This window comes from Tamandua tetradactyla, chromosome 13, assembly GCF_023851605.1.
Source record: "Tamandua tetradactyla isolate mTamTet1 chromosome 13, mTamTet1.pri, whole genome shotgun sequence".
Taxonomy (NCBI): Eukaryota; Metazoa; Chordata; class Mammalia; order Pilosa; family Myrmecophagidae; genus Tamandua; species Tamandua tetradactyla.
Window position 1 is genome coordinate 53,746,683 of NC_135339.1, and position 17,682 is coordinate 53,764,364.

A 17,682-nucleotide genomic window follows, 5' to 3' on the forward strand; every position below is an offset into this window, starting at 1 on the left:
GGTGATGATGATTCAGGACAACATTTGCTAAGGGAGAGAGAATTCTGGTCTGGGGAGGTCGGGGAGGGCAGAAGAACTTAGCTGAGTTGGGATAGATAGAGAGGAGTTGGTTGGTTGGAGAAGAGTGGGAAGAGCACCTCAGAAGGCAATACTGAGCAGGGTGAGTTGAGGAGACAGTAAAGGTGTTATTCTTTTGGAATTTGGTATTGGGAATAAAGATAAGTTATGCAAAGCAAAACTGGAACTTGTGCAAACTCTGGTCAGATATGCACTAGAAACACCTTAGATACTTGGTAGAGGGGTACACGATGAAAACAGAACTTTATTATAAAGATTAACTGTTAGGGACTTTAGGAAAAATGAAGAAGAGGAAGTCTACAGTCAAGGAGGCCAATTGGCTGTGAAGGATTTAGAGCTTATCTAACCCAAGGAAGAAGAGAGCAGCTGGGTCAATATGAGAGACAAAAAAAAGATGAAAAAAGCCAAACTAATAGTTTTAGAGAGGAATACTTTAAGAGCTGAAGTTGTCTACTATAGCCAATGAAATATCATACTTATTTCCCTTTTGGATGGACTATACTCATATTATACATTCATTAGTTAGAATATCTACCATATGATCACCTAGATATTGGGAATGCAACATTTCACACAGAAAATTATGCTAAGTTAGTTCTATTTACGTGTCAATAATAACACATCTTTGGATGCTATATGTGTCAGCCATTTTCCTAAGCACTAAATTTAAGTCAATATAATGCAAAGAATAGTTGCATTTATATAAGATATTTTAATCTTATGGTTTTAATTATGGCCTAGCATTCAAAAACTGAACTGAAGCCTGATTGACTATGTAACTTTAATAACTGAAAAATTTTATCCAGAAATTAACTTAATACAATATAGATTTGTTCAAAAAGAGGGACTTAAAAATTTCTGTTCATACAGACAAAAATAAAGTTAAGCAAAGATTTAAAAAGGACAAAACATTTTGTAAATACTGATAAGTACTGTGCAATGCTTTAATTCACTGTGGCAGATACAAAAATCAGAATTCATTAACAGATTATATAAAAAAGTAACCACATGAATTTCCTAGGCTGTTTAACAAAATACAACAGTAGTTTTTTTAAAAATGAGGTATTATTACACCGTAAACCAAAAACCAAAGAACATAAATAAATAAAGGCAATGTGTAATTTAGTTGTAAATGGTTACAAATTTCAACTTAATAACAATAGACAACAAAAATTTTCCAGTTATTGATGGACTTATATTTGGCTTGTTTGTGTATTTCTTATTTTAAAAAGTGATATAGCTATCAATATACAAGCACATCATTAAACATGCAGACCAAGCCAACACATTTTTTTTCCATGAGTCATCTCTACCAAATAAAAACTGTTTACATTTTATTTAAAACACTTAAATCTGGTTTCTTATACATAATTCTTTTGTGCTTATTTAGTTAGTAGTAACCTATATTAAGCATCTTACTTTCTAGTTCAAGCACTATAAGAGAGAAGCAGTTTTATTTGCATGGATTAAAAAAAGAGCAAAAACAAAGCAAAACCATATGCCCCTTTAATGCTTCAAGATTTTTAAGAAGAACCCTTTAAAGAGTATACGAAAATGAAAAAGCACAGTTACTACTGCTGAAAGAAAATAGTAAAACTAAGAAACTCTTTTTTCTCAAAGAGATATAGATTGGATTCAGAATTGCAGATTAGTTCCTCCACCCTTGAAGAATTTTGCTGGTTGGGTACAGGAAGCATGTCAACAAGAAATAGCCAACTCAGAAAAAAAATTGAAAGATATTTATTTGCATGCGAACCATAGGCTGGTACTAAATGCTGGCATCATTATTATTGCAAATATAGCTTCAGAGTTTTCTGAAGGAAGGCTATCAAAGTATAAATCAGAAGTCTTGATTTGGAAACATTTGTAACATGCTAATAAAACTGCTTCATTTTCTGTAAATTAAAAAAAACCCATTTGCTATCTGACTTAAAATGTAGTTTCTTTTCACATGCTATTTTATTAGAACACTCAAAAAAGTACTCCTGAATTTACTATAATCAGAATCCAGTGAGAAACAAACATTTGGCTAAAACGATGAACTCCATTTTTACACCAAGCTACATCATTTTAACACAAATGCTATTACTGTATTCACTTTTGTCAAATACTGTATCTTACCTTTTCCAAAAATTTTCCAAAAATGTTTCAGGACAACCTGTGATCAAAATGTTAGAAACAAGCCTTATATATCAATATATATATATATATATATATATATATATATATATATATATATATATATATATATATATATATATATATGTATATATATAAACAGTTCTTTTCTCTTGTGCTTATAATTGACTTAATTAAACAATGATTAGTTAGATCTGATTTATTTTCTAATATCCTGATCCTTAAGAAGAAATGATTATACAAATATTACAGAGTACTGTACTCAAAGTAACTAGTTTACTGCCAATGAGCATGCAGACTAATAATATTTAAAAGAATATAACCTTGAATCCAATTAATCTGAAAATAGTTACACTCTTGTACAATCATCTTTATTGATTTGTAAAAGCTGTATACACATCTAAAACCCTGAATTTACTTTGTAAAAATAAATCTTTAGCAATAAATGGCACTATCAAAATCCCATTATTCTCAGGTTATGTAGTTATTTACATGCTTTTCAGCAACAGTTGAAAAGAATCTTATAGGACCAAAACCAGTATATCAAAAACCCTGTAAATTGCATTTGCAATTGTACTGTTTACCTCTATATGAAAATATGGCACCATGCCTTATATTAATGATAATGTAGCTATCTGCTTTGCTACTGTGTGCTAGCAACACACAATCTGCCACTGGGTTCAACTATGTCATAAATGCATTCCTCACTGCACTCTGCTTTCCCAGTGGAACACCTGTGACAAACTACTTGTGGAGAATGATAAAGTGCTATAAAAAAGAGGGATTGGACCCATATCTGTCTTTGCCATCTGGTATATTCCCGATCAAGAAATTTCTATGTTTTTAGAAAATCATGCCTGCATTGAACATATTTCATGTTTGATTTTTAAAAAGTCATTATTTTAAAGTTGGAGAGCTTTATCAAGGTGCTTGAGACAGAAACACAAAAGGTTAAAGGCACAGTAAGAGGGAAGTGAATGCTACATATAAAATATTATATTTCAAGTCTTCTAAGGTTATTCAAGTCCAAAACCTTCTGAATTTGAAATTCCAATGATCAATTTCTGTTTCAGGTCTTTTTTGCTCTTGTAGGGGGGAAGGCAAAGTTGATTGAAGCAGGTATGGGCCACAGGTAACCTACAGAAAATAATTTTTTTAAGACACTAAATCTTCAAACCATACAAAATGGCCATTAAACAATCTTTTAAAATACCAGGATACACATATAAAAATCTATTTTACTATGCTAAGAAATCATTCATACAATCCTTTATTGCACAAATATTTGAGTACTACTATATATCTGGCATCATTCTAGACACTGGGGCTATGTTTACAGACAAGACAGTCAGTGTCCTGTTCTCATGAAACTTTCACTCTAAAGGCATTTTTTGGAGTCAGACAAGAATGGTTTGGAATACTGCTTCCTCTATTACTGTGGGCCCTTGCTCTAATTGCTTAATGTCTCAAATCTCAGTTTCCTCACCAATATAACAGGTAAACTATCAGTTGGATAGTGTAAAAGATTAATGAACATCTACATAAAACAGTTAGCAGAGGAGTAGATAATATAACTGTCACTACTATTTTGTCTTGACTGTCAAGAAATAGTAAAAAGAACATTTCTGGAATACTTGATACTCACACTTTTTTTTTAAATTTGAGAAGTTGTGAGTTTATAAAACAATCAGGCATAAAACACAGGATTTCCATATACACCACACCACCAACACCATGCAATTGTGTGGAACAACTGTTACTATCAATGATAGCACTTAAAAAAAAATAATTGTACTATTTTTTTTTTTTTTTTTTTTTTTTTTTTTAAAGAGAGAGGGAGGAAGGGAAGGAAAGACAGAGAGAAGGAAGGAAGGGAAGGAAAGACAGAGAGAAGGAAGGAAGGGAGGAAGAAAGGGAAACATCTTTAAACATTTTCTTGTTTTATTATATTTTGTTTGTTTGTTTGTTTTACATGGGCTGGGGCCGGGATCGAACCGGGGTCCTCCGGCATGGCAGGCAAGCACTCTTGCCCGCTGAGCCACCGCGGCCCGCCCTGTACTATTTTTTTTTAACAGTAGTTGCCTTTGTTACAACTGATGAAAGATTATTAAAATAGTTCTGTCATCCATTATTTACTTTAGGTGTATTTTTTCCACATACCACTTTATTACCACGTATTAGTATTTATATCATACATTTGTTATAGTATAGCCCATGAAAAACCATTCATACACTTGTATTATTAATTATAGTCCATAATCTACAACAGGGTTCATTGTGTTGTACAGTACTATGTTTTATCTTTTAATTTTTATTCTAGTTATATACATATATATATACAAAAATTTCCTCTTTTAACCACATTCACCTATATAGTTCAGTGCTGTTGATAACAATAATGTGCTACCATCACCACCATTTCCAAAGCTTTATCATCAGCCTAAACAGAAAGTCTGTACAAGTTAAGCATCAACTTTCCATTCTCTAAACCCAGTCAATTTCCTGATAGCTCATACTCTAGATACTAGTTCTGTGAACTTGCTTATTGTAACTAGTTGATAATAATGAGAACATACAATATTTGGCCTTTTGGTTCTGGCTTATTACATTCAACATAATATCCTCAAGGTTCACCCACATGGTTGTATGCATCCTTCTTATAGCTGAATACTATTCCATCTTGTATATATATATACACACACACACACACATATATATATACACATATATATATTTTTGTTTATTCATTCATTGCTTGATGGATACTTGGATTGCTTCCATTTTTTGGCAATTGTGATTAATGCTGCCATGAACACTGGTGTGCAAATTACTGCTTGCATCCCTGCTTTCAATTTTCCTAGGTATATACCCAGTATTGGGATTGCTGGAACATACGGCAATTCTATATGTAGCTTCCTGAGAAACAGCCAAACTGTCTTTCACAGTGGCTGCACCACTTTACATTCCCACCAGCATTGAATGAGTGTTCCTATTTCTCCACATGCTTTGTAACACTTGCAGTTTTCTGTTTTTTAAATAATGGTCACTCCGGTAGGTGGGCAAAAATATTATTGTGGTTTTAATTTGCATTTCCCTAATAGCTAGTGACAGTGAGCATTTTTTTTCATGGGCTTTTTAGCCATTTGTATTTTCTCTTTGGAGAGATGTCTATTCAAATCTTTTACCTATTTTTAAATGGGGTTGTTTGCCTTTTTATTATGGAGCTGTAGGATTTCTTTATATATTTTGAATATTAAACCCTACTTGGATATTTGGTTTCCAAATATTTTCTCCCATTGAGTAGGTTTACCTTTTCACTTTCTTGACAAAGTATTTTGAAGCACAAAAGCTTTTAATTTTGTGGAGGTCCCATTGATCTATTTTTTCTTTTGTTGCTTAAGCTTTGGGGGTAAAGTTTAAGAAACTATTGCGTACCAAGAAGCATCCTGTGATCTTGAAAATGCTTCCCTACATTTTCTTCTGGGAATTTTACAGTCCGGCTTCTTATATTTAGGTCTTTGATCCATTTTGAGTTAATTTTTATAGAAGGTATGAAGTAGGGTTCCTCTCTCATCCTTTTGAATACGGATATCCTGTTCTCCCACCAGCGTTTGTTGAAGAGACTATTCTTTCCCAGTTGAGTTAAATTGGCAGTCTTGTCAAATATCAATTGGCCATAGATGTGAGGGTCTATTTCTGAACTCTCAATTTGTTTCCACTGGTCAGTATATCTAGCTTTATACCAGTACCATACTGTTTTGACCACTGCAGTTTTGTAATATGCTTTAATGTCAGGAAGTATGAGCCTTCCAACTTTATTCTTCTTTATCAAAATGTTTTGGGCTACTTGGAGCCCCTTACCCTTCCAAATAAATTTGACAACTGACTTTTCCATTTCTGCAAAATAGGCTGTTGGAATACTGATTGGGATTGCATTGAATCAATACATCAATTTGGACAGAATTCACATCTTATCAATACTTAGTCTTCCCATCCATGAAATGGAGCGTCCTTCTATTTATTTAAGTCTTTGAATTCTTTCAGCAATGTTTTGTAGTTTTCTGTATACAAGTTCTTTACATCCTTGGTTAAAGTTATTCTTAGATATTTGATTCTTTTAGTTGCTGTCAGAACTGTATTTTTTTCCTTGATTTCCTCCTCAGACTGCTCATTACTGGTGTACAGAAACACTACTGAGTTTTGCATTTTGACCTTGTATCCCAACACATTGCATTCCTGAGATAAAACCCACTTGATCATGGTGTATAATTCTTTTAATGCGTGGTCAGATTCGATTTGGAAGTATTTTGCTGAGGATTTCTGTATCTGTATTATTAGAGAAATTGGTCTATAATTTTCTTTTCTTGTAGTATCTTTATCTGGCTTTGGTATTAGGATAATGTTGGCCTCCCAGAATGAATTAGGTACTGTTTCTTCCTCTTCAACTTCTTGGAAGACTTTGAACAGGGTTGGCATTTAATTCTTCTTGGTATGACTGATAAGATTCACCTGTGAAGCTCTCTGGTCCTGGGCTTTTCCTTCTTTTGGATATGGATATCCAGTTCTCCCAGCAGCCTTTGTTGAAGAGACTATTCTTGGGAGGTTTTTTTTTTTGTTCTTTGTTTTTTCACATGGGCAGGCACCAGGAATTGAACCTGGGTCTCTGGCATGGCAGGTGAGAACTTGGCCATTTGAGCCACCGTGGCCCACCCTCTTGGGAGGTTTTTGATGACTGAATCAATCTCTTTACTTGTAATTAGTCTATTGAGGTCTTCTATCTTCTAGAGTCAGTGTGGGCTGTCCGTGTATTTCTAGGAATTTATCCATTTTATCTAGGTTGTCTAATTTATTGGCATACATTTGTTCATAATATTCTCTTATGATTCTTTTTATTTCTGTGGGCTCAGCTGTAATGTCACCCCTCTCATTTCTCATTTTACTAATTTTCATGTTCTTTTTTTCTTTGTCAGACTAGCTAAGGGTTTTCCAATTTTATTGATCTTCTCAAAGAACAAACTTTTGGTTTTTGTTAATTCTCGATTGTTTTTTGATCCTCAATTTCACTTATTTCTGCTACCATCTTTGTATTTCTTTCCTTCTGCTTGCTTTGGGGTTAGTTTGCTGTTCTTTTTCTGGTTCCTCCAGGTGTACGGTTAGGTCTTTGATTTGAACTCTTTCTGCTTTTATAATGTAGGCATTAAGGGCTATAAATTTCTCTCTCAGTATACACATCCTCTGCTGTGCCCGTAAGTTTTGATACATTGTGTTTCTTTTTTTCATACATCTTGATATATTCACTGATTTTTTTCTTGCAATTTCTTCTTTGACCCACCGAATGTTTAAACAGTGTGTTATTTAACTTCCATATATTTGTGAATTTTCCAAATTGACTTCCCGCTTCATTCAATTATGATCAGAAAAAGTGGTTTACATGATTTCAATCTTTTCAAATTAATTGAGAGTTGTTTTGTAACTTAACAGTGGTCTATTCTGGAGAAAGATCTATGAGTACATGAGAAAAATGTATACCCCACTATTTAGGGTGCAATGTTCAGTATACGTCTGTTTGGTATAGTTCATTTATTATATTATTCAAGTTCTCTCTTTCTTTATTGATCCTTTATCTATATGTTCTATCTATTAATAAGAGTGGTGTATTGAAGTCTACAACTGTTATTGAAGAGATGCTTATTTCTCCCTTCAGTTTTGCCAAAACAGGAAGTGATGGCCCAGGCAAAGGGGAAGATGAAAGCATTAGAAAGCATCAATGAGGAGAACCAGACCTAGAACATACCCGATAAAGACTTTGAGAAAATGGTCCTAAAAATCCTCAAATAGTGAAAGAAAAATATGAACAAAAAACTAAAGGAAATCAGGACAATGACAGATAATCACAAAGAAAAAAGCAATAGAGAGATGGAAATTATGAAAAGGAACCCAACAGAGCTGAAGACTACAGTAATAGAAATTTAAAATTCCCTAAAGGGGTTCAAAGGCAGATTGCAGCTGGCAGAAAAAAGAATCTATGAATTTGAAGATAAGACAATTGTAATCATCCACTTAAAGGAGCAGAAAGAAGAATGAATAAAATGAACAGTGCTTAAGGAACCTGTGGGATACCATCAAGCACACCAATATATGAACTGTGGGACTCTTAGAAGGAGAAGAGAAAAGGATCAGAGAGGATATTTAAATAAATAATGGCTCAAAATTTCCCAAATTCAACAAAAGATATCCATATACTCATCTGAGTTACTCTACAAACTGCAAACAGGATAAATCCACACAGGCCCACAATGCAGCATATTATATTCAAACTACTGAATGCCAGAGATAAAGAGAGAATACCAAAAGCCGCATTTGAGTCACATATTAGGGAACCTCTAAGATTAAGCGTCAATTTCTCATTGGAAATCATGGAAGCAAAATAGCAAAGGGATGACCTATTTAAACTGATCAAAGTAAAAAATTGCCAGCCAAGAATTCTGTATTTGGCAAAACTGTCTTTCAAAAATGAATGAGATTCCTGGACCATGAGCCTTCCATAATACAAAATAAATAAATAAATAAATAAAAATGAATAAGAGATTAAGACATTCCCAATAAACAAAAGTTGAGGATGTTTGTCACAACTGGTTTTGCCCTATAAGAGATGCTAAAGGGAGTTCGGCCTGTTCAGAGGAAAGGACAATAGACAATTGACTGAAGATACATAAAGAAATAAAGACCTCCAGTAAGGGTAATGACATGGGTAAATATAAATGCAATATTATTATATTTTTGGTTTGTAACTTTACTTTTTACTTCTTACAGGATCTAAAGTGCAACTGCAAAAAATGTAATGATTAATCAGTGCTTTGGGACTCACAATGTGCAAACATGAAATCTGTGATAAGAACTACACAAAGGTAGGGGTCAGAGGGGTATAGGAACATAGTTGGTATCAACTACTGAAATTATATTGGTATCTAAGCAAGTGAGAGTGTTGTAGATTTAGGATGTTAAATTTAAACTCCATGGTAAATACAAAGGAAATAGCACAGAATATGCAAATTCACAGGCTGACAGGTGCAGGTGACAGGGATAGGAGGGAGTTAATAATAATGGGTATAGGGTTTCTGTTTGAGGATATGGAAAACTTTTAGTAATGGAAGGTGGTATGGGTACTGTAAGAGCATAAAAATTAGTAATCCTGCTGAATGATATGCTTGGGAGTGGTGGGAATATGCTGTATATATATATTTCCACAATTAAAAAAACAGAATGAGCAACTAAAGAGATAATGACAGTTAAAGGCAGTATGTGAAGCTTAACAGGATATAATAATGGAGGCAAAAAGGATATTTTTGGGTCATAGAAAAAAACTGAAATATAGGTTATAAGCTTTATATCAATGTTAAATTTCTTGAACTTGATAACTGTACTTATGGGGATTACATAAGTGAATATTCTTGCTCCTAGGAAATGAATATGGCAGTATTATGTGTTCAGTGAGCATGGGGTATATGGCCTACACTCAAGGGTTCATAAAATGGACTGATAAAGAGATAGACAGATTGACACAGAGAAGACGGACTGAAAGACAAATAGATAAATAGATAAAATGATACATTAAATGTGGCAAAATGTTAAAATTGGTGGTTCTGGGTATCTGGGGAGATAGGTATAATTGGAGTTCTCGGTATGTGAACCGTATTATTTTTTTCACTGTCCTGTAGGTTTTAAAGTATTTCAAGATAAAAAGTTAAAAAAAACAGGAAATAAATTAATAATAGAGAACTTAAAGCCATAACTATTCTCATTTCAATGTCATGTTTACTTACTTTCAAGATTTTTCTATGTGAAAATTACTTCAGACTGAATGCACCGCCTGATTTCAAATGTATTATTATTAGCAAAACTTACAAATAAAATATAAAATGACAATCTAGAAATTTACCAGTTAGTAGAAGTTTCATTCTTTGAGATTTTAAAGTTCAAATCAGCCATCCCACCTACAGGTACTCTGTCACTTCCCGTAGTAAAATGTAGCAACTTCTTTTGAAGATCAAGAGGAAATCCAAGCACAACATCCCAAAAGTATCTAGAGAACACCAACGAAAATTTATATGAAATGTCTTAACAAAATCTTGCAAACTAGAATAAAGTAGGCTCTAAGGAAAAATTTTCCCTAGAAAATTTTAAACATACATAATACCCTTAATGTGAACTTAAAGAATGACAAGTTTCTATATGTGAATTAGATTTTAGAAAAAAGTTTTATTCATATACCACACAATCCAAGCAAAGTGTCATAATCAATGGCCCTTGGTATAGTTACAGAGCTGTGCTTTCTTTGCCACAATCAATTTCAGAACATTTTCATAACTCCAAAAAGAAGAACTCCATGTCCTTTATTCACCCCTAATATTGACACTTAGCTTTGGTGTAGTACCTTTGTTACAACTAAAGGAAGAATATTAACATATAACTATTAACTATGGTTCACAGTTAGCATTAGGAGTGTTTTTTTTTCCATATACCACTCTATTATTAACACCTTGTAGTTGTGTCATAAAACTGTTCTAATTTATGGAAGAACATATATGTGAATTAGATTTTTGACGAACATTACTATAAAACAGCATTATTATAAAATTATAAAAGTAGTCCAAGGGTGGAGAGTACAAAAGTCATTTTTCTCCTTTATAATTTACAAGACCTATTTTTTCAATGCAGTGCTATTAAAATGCTATTTATAATTACAGCATCCCTGAATTCTAGGCCAAAGTCACTTAAAAAATCCAATCTCTACTTTTGTGTAAACTTATTTATATCACTTTCTCTCAAAGGGATAATTGGTTTCACATTTAATATTCTCATCACATTATCTCTTAGAGATAAAATAAAACTGTGGTTCTCTACAATATTTCAGCTAACTTACTAGATTCAAAGACTAAGTTATACAAATAAATGAACCCACGTTCTCTTTTATCCCTCTTCTGCAACCCTACTACTGGAAGTATAAAGAGATTACCTTATAGTTAAGTCAGTTTTTGCATAGCCATCATACTGAGTACTTCTCTGTAGGGCATGCATATCCAGTTCAGGACTTCCACAGACCAGAATTTCAACCTCTTCTGAACGAAGCAGCTGCCAATAATTATTTATCAAAACGGTAATTTAAAATGATGATAAAAAAAGAAACAAACTATTTTCATTAAATCAAATCACAAAATTTATGACTTCTCTTATGGTATATCAAACCATTTTGGAGGGAAGAAAAATCTTCTCCATTTATATTTTTCCTACTTAGGCAAGATACTTTTCCTTCTGAAAGTTCATTCCATTAAGTTCATCTTTTGCAAATGGTAATTAGCAGTTTGCCAGAAAAACAAGCAGATGACTATTATAATTCTTCCTCACAATGCAGTTTGAAGGTTTCTTAGCTAATCTAGCATCTACTAATCTGCCTGCCTACTTTTGACATCCAACAACACCTCCTGTGTACACTGTTAAAAAGTCTGTGTACTTGGCTACAGTCTGTCTTGTGCTGCTTACTTGTTCTTTCACACACATAGGCTAGACCAAGTTATACCATGTAATTTTTATCTTCTCTCCCTCCACCTCTACAACTCCTACTGTGTCACAGACAAAACTCAAATTTAACCCAACAAAATGCTTTTTTCCCAAAGTTCTGTTCAATTACAATCATGCAGCAAAGGTTACTCTGAAACAAGCTAGAAAGAATATAAGTAGATTTTCTCCTGTCCCAAAGTAACCTCTATAGTGCATTTCTCTTTCCTGTGAAAAACAATTCAAATGAAAGACCTTACTACAAAACCCTCATAATAAAACTGAAGGGATATACAGAAGATATGATGGAGCGTGCCCTGGGAAGCTGGAGTGAAGAGCACCAGTTCTGCAGAAAACTATGTTCATATCTTATGATAATGTCTTTCCTACATGGTATTCTACATAGCAACTGACTCATATCAAGAATGTAAGAGAAGTAAAACAACTTGAGACTGCCAAGTTTCTTTGGAAAAAAACTATTTCATTTCTTTGGAAACAAACAATTTTATTTGGGTAGAATGCAACCTGGAGTTGCTGAGAGAAACTGAAGAAACAGGAAGCAGGTACAAGTGCATTGACCAAATCAGTAAGAAGTTGGGATTTTGCCTTTGAGCTATGGACTGTGTCTTTCAGTAATAAGAATGTTACTAAAGCATACTACTACTGTGCTTGAAAGAAAATTATTTAAGCTGTAAAAGACATAAAGAAAGAAAATATATAGGGTTCTATAGCAGAAGGGGAGAAAAACTGAGTTTCATTGGTCTCCTCCCACCTCCTCCCTACCTTAATTCCTAAGGAATTAAGGCCGAAATGGCAGAACTGGCTTCATTTCTAGCTTATTTTAACAAAGTAGAACACATTTTCTATTTAAAAACTCGTCACTAAAATATTTAGGGAATTATCTGTCAAATATTATAGTATTATAAAGTCTATTTGAAAGAATAATTTAAGGTTTCAAACTCACCATCAGGGCATTTGAAGCACACACACTATGAAATCCATAATAAAAGGCAGCAAATTGCTTATAGATGGATTTGTTGAGAAGGAAGTCAATATAAAGCTGTACATATTCTAGAATGCAATATTACATGTTAAATAGTAAAAACGTGAATGGCGAACACTAATGAATTTTTATTTAAAAATTTTGTCTAACTTACCTTTCCTATTTTGATTGGTAACTGTAATTTTATCACCACCTGGCTTTAAGTTATAGGATTTAATTATTCCAAATTCTTCTTGAAAAACCTGATGGGAGATGGCATCAAATCATATTGTTGGTATAGTTGACATAATAACAGGCTTTACTGAGTAGGTTTGCAAAATTTAAAATGTAAGCAGAACAAGTTTTTTCCCGCCTTCTAAATACTCAAATTACAAAAAGGCTAAGCACTTGTGATATTTGTATTAAAAATTAGGTGTCATGAAAGCATTAGGCATTTTAAAACCATCTGTTAAATACGAGCTAGATATTTTACCGCTGTCCACAAAACCTGCATGGTCACTTAGGTAATACTCAAGTCTTTGGACTATGAGGATCATTGTTAATTTCCATATCCCAATTATTGTTAGGGGGGTAGAAAAGAGAGATTTGGTCTGACTTGTTAAGTGTCTGCTCCTAACTTAATACAGGGTTGTACATGTCTATTAACCCTGATTCATACTTTCTAAAGGTGGGTGTTTAGTAACAAATGGCAAAATTTAAATGAAATACATGTTTAACAAAAAGCTATTTGCCCTTAATAATACCTGGAATGTTGAGTAGAAATCTTCTTCAACATTGCCTTCATATGATAAGAGTTCACTTAATCCATGGGCCAACTCCTGTAAAAATAAATGTTGTCTTTTTAAATAAAATATTACGTAAAATATTTAAGCAGAGTTACTATAGTTCACTTACATGTGAGTAAAAGAGAAGACAAATTCCTTCAGACTTAAAAAAAATAATTTTTGAGATGTGTTTTTTAGAGCACAAAAAACTTGTTAATGACACCTACTGTCTAAGAGGCTTGGAAAAATTTATTTTGGATCATGTACGAGGAAAATAACCAGTTCAATTTGATGAGAATAATTCTGGGGTATATTCTTAAGCTGTAAGCTAGACATATTGCTTATGAAGTTTTATCATAATTCATTGCTGTTACATTATTGTTTATGAATTTGTAGTATACAGGCATACTTGGGAATATTGTGTGCTTGGTACCAGGTCACCACAATAAAGCAAATATTGCAATGAAGCAAGTCATATGAATTTATTGGTTTTCCAGTGCACATCCTAAGTTTATATTATACTGCAGTCTATTAAGTGTGAACAGCATTATGTCCAAAAATACCCTGTACATACCTTAATTAAAAAGATTTTATTTCTAAAAAATGCTAACCATCATCTGAGCCTTCACTGAGTCATAATCTTGCTGGTGAAAGGTCTTGCCTCTATGTGGAAGGCTGCTGACTGATGATGGTGGTGGTCACTAATATTTGGGTAACTGGGGCAATTTCTTAGGATAAGACAATCATTACGTTTGCCACATTGAGTGATTCTTTCTTTCACAAAAGATTTCTCTGCAACATGCAATACTGTTTGATAGCATTTACCTACAGTAGAACTTCTTTCAAAATTGGCGTGAATCCTCTCAAACCCTGTTGCTGCTTTATCAGCTAAGTTTATACAATATTCTAAATTCTTTGTTGTCACCGCAACAATATTCAGATTCTTCACCAGGAGTGTTGATTTCCTTCTCAAGAAACCACTTTCTTTGCTCATCCATAAGAAGGAACTCCTTATCTATTAGAATTTCATCATGAGATTGCAACAATTTAGTCACATCTTTAGGCTCCACTTCTAATTCTACTTCTCTTGCTGTTTCCACCGCAATTCATAGTTATTTCCTCCACTGAAGTCTAGAACCCCTCAAAGTCACCCATGAAGGTTGAAATCAACTTGCAAACTCCTGTTCACGTTGATATTTTGACATTCCATGAGTCAAGAATATTCTTAATGGCAACTAGAACGGCGAAACCTTTCCAGAATGCTGTCAATGGATTTTGCTCAGGTCCATCAGCGGAATCACTATCTACGGCAGCTATAACCTTATGAAATGTATTTCTTAACTAATAAGACTTGAAAGCCAAAATGACTACTTGATCCATGGGCTGCAGAATCCGTGTTCTTTAGCTGGCATTCCTATCATATATCTTGAGATATCAGGGCTCTTGGTTCACCAGGTGTATTTCCAGTGAGCAGTAATATTTTGAAAGGAATCTTTTCTCTGAGCAATACATTGCAACAGTGGGCTTAAAATATTCAGTAATCCATGTTGTAAACAGATGTGCTGTCATCCAAGCTTTGTTGTTCAATTTACAGAGCCCAGGCAGAGTATGTTTAGCAATTTTTAAGGGCCCTAGGATTTTTGGAAGGGCAAATTGGCATTAACTTAACTCACCAACTGCCAACAAGAGTCAACCTATTCTTTGAAGGTCTAAAGCCGGTGCTGAGTTCTCCTCTCTAGCTGTTCACAGGCCTTCAGGCTTAGATGGCATCTTCTTCCAATAGAAGGCTGTTTCATCTACACTGAAAACCTGTTTAGTATAGTCACCTTTATCAATTATCACAGCTAGATCTTCTGGAGAACCTGCTGCTGCTACATGAGCATTTGTTGCTTCACCTTGCACTTTGATGTTATGGAAATAACTTCTTCCTATAAAGCTTATGAACCAAACTCTGCTAGCTTCAAGCTTTTCTTTTGCATCTTCCTCATCTCTCTCAGCCTTCAGAGATTGGAATAGTTAGGGCCTTGCTCTGGATTAAGCTTTGTCTTAAGGGAATGTTATGGGTGGTTTGATTTTCTATTCAGACCACTAAAATTTTCTCAATATCAGCAATTAGGCTGTTTCACTTTTTTATCATTCGTGTGTGCACTGGAATAGCACTTCTAATTTCCTTCAAGAACTTTTCCTTTGCATTCACCCCTTGGTGAACTGTTTGGCACAAAAGTTCTAGCTTTCTATCAAAGGTGATGGTGGAGTTATACAGAGAACAGAGGGCTTAATAAACAAATATGATTGCTGAATTGTAAAACTGATATTTCTTTTAGTCTCCAGTATCTTAGAGAAGCTAGTAAAAACCTAAAATTGTAGAGTTGTAACCCATACCAAACTCTGAAATCTATTGTACAACTAATTGTTGTACTGTGCTTTGAAATTTATTGCTTTTTTGTATGTATGTTATTTTTCACAAAAAAAGAGGAAAAAATGGTTGGTTGTGATAATAAAAACATTTTTATTCCTTCTAGCCTCCTATATTCTAGAGCAGCTAGAAGGAAAAATCTGAGAGGATGGAATGGTAGCCCATGACAAACTTTGGGATCTGTCCTGTAACTACTTGTTGAAGAATACTTTGAAAACTATTGCTTTTTTGTTCCTTTGCATTGTATATATGTTACATTATACAATTTAAAAAGTTAAAAAAAAAAGTCCTAGCTTTCAGTCTATCTTTTGAGATGCTTTCGTCACAGCTTAATCATTTCTAGCTTTTGATTTAAAGTGAGAGACGTGAGACTTTCTTTCACTTGAAAGCTTATAGGCCATTGCAGGGTTATTAATTGGCCTAATTTCAATATTGTTATGTCTCGGGAAAAGGGAGACTTGAAGAGAGGGAGAGAGATGGGAATGGCTGGTTAGTGGAGCAGTCAGAATACACACAACATTCATGACTGTTTGCTATCGTATATAGGCACAGTTCAAAGCACCCCAAAACAATTACAATAGCTATATCAAAGATCAAAGAATACCATAACAGATACAATAATAATGAAAAGGTCTGAAGTAGTGAGAAGGACCTAAAAGTGACACGAAGTGAGCATATGCTATTGGAAAATGGTGCCAAGAGACTTGCTGTATGCAGGGCTGCCATAAACCCTTATTGTAAAAAACACGCTTTTTGCAGAGTTCAACAAAGTGAAACACAACAAAGAAAAATGCAATAAAATGAGATACACCTACACTCATTTTTGATTTGTACTGTTTTAAAAGTCTGCTGATGTTGTAGGATCTATATTTTATAAAAACACAAAGTTTATAAATGTTAAGTGGGTCTATATTTCAGTTATAGCACTCTCTCTACCCTCCCAGAAAAAAAAGAAAAGGTTAAGCTTTTAATAAAACACAGAATCAATATAGGTTATGAAGTTATATTTTCAGACTTGTTTAATTCAGAAAGGGATTCAGTAGATTTTAGCCCTTTTTTAGCCCTTTGTATTTTCAAACCACTGTTTTTGTTGAGTTTGTTTTGTTGTTGTTTAATTATAGTGTGATTCTTAGTCCTTTTGCTGTAGTATGCTATCTTTAAAATTTTATCTATACAGTTATACTTGTTTATGATTTCATAAACCTATAATAAAGGGTACGAAATTATAGACTATTTTTTTCATCACCTTATGATATCCCAGTTTATTTTTTAATTATTTTTTTTCACTTTTTTCGTTGAGAAATCTTCATACACATACATTCTATACATGGCTCACAATATCATCACATAGCTGTGTATTCATCATCATGGTCATTTTTCAGAACATTTGTATCACTTCAGAAAAAAGAAGTAAAAAGAAAAAACTCATACATACAGTTTATCTTACCCATCTCTCTAATTGACCACTAGTATTTCCATTTACCCAATTTATTTTACCCTTTGTCCCCATTATTTTTTTATCCATATTTTTCACTCATCTGTCCATACCCTGGATATAAGGAATACTGGACACAAGGTTTTCACAATCACACAGTCACATTGTAAACATGATATCTTTATACAGTCATCTATAAGAATCTAGGTTCCTGGAACATAGCTCAACAGTTTGTAACTCTGTGCTTTGGGGTGCAATGACCTATATATGTCTGTTAGGTCTAATTCATTAA

General features: G+C 33.6%; 1 protein-coding gene across 5 annotated transcripts in view; it reads right to left on the bottom strand.

The window, feature by feature from the left end:
- Positions 1-924: 924 nt before the first annotated feature.
- The window catches only part of HECTD2 (HECT domain E3 ubiquitin protein ligase 2), a 163,540-nt gene continuing 146,782 nt past the window's right edge, over positions 925-17,682 (bottom strand). For all 5 annotated transcript variants that reach the window (XM_077125459.1, XM_077125455.1, XM_077125456.1 and 2 more), the window contains 6 exons: positions 13,519-13,593; positions 12,930-13,017; positions 12,737-12,843; positions 11,234-11,349; positions 10,157-10,300; positions 925-3,354 (listed from right to left, as the gene is read on the bottom strand). In XM_077125459.1, the coding sequence (XP_076981574.1) occupies positions 3,234-3,354; positions 10,157-10,300; positions 11,234-11,349; positions 12,737-12,843; positions 12,930-13,017; positions 13,519-13,593 (651 nt within the window). In that variant the 3' untranslated portion in view covers positions 925-3,233. The remainder of the gene's footprint in view (positions 3,355-10,156; positions 10,301-11,233; positions 11,350-12,736; positions 12,844-12,929; positions 13,018-13,518; positions 13,594-17,682) is intronic.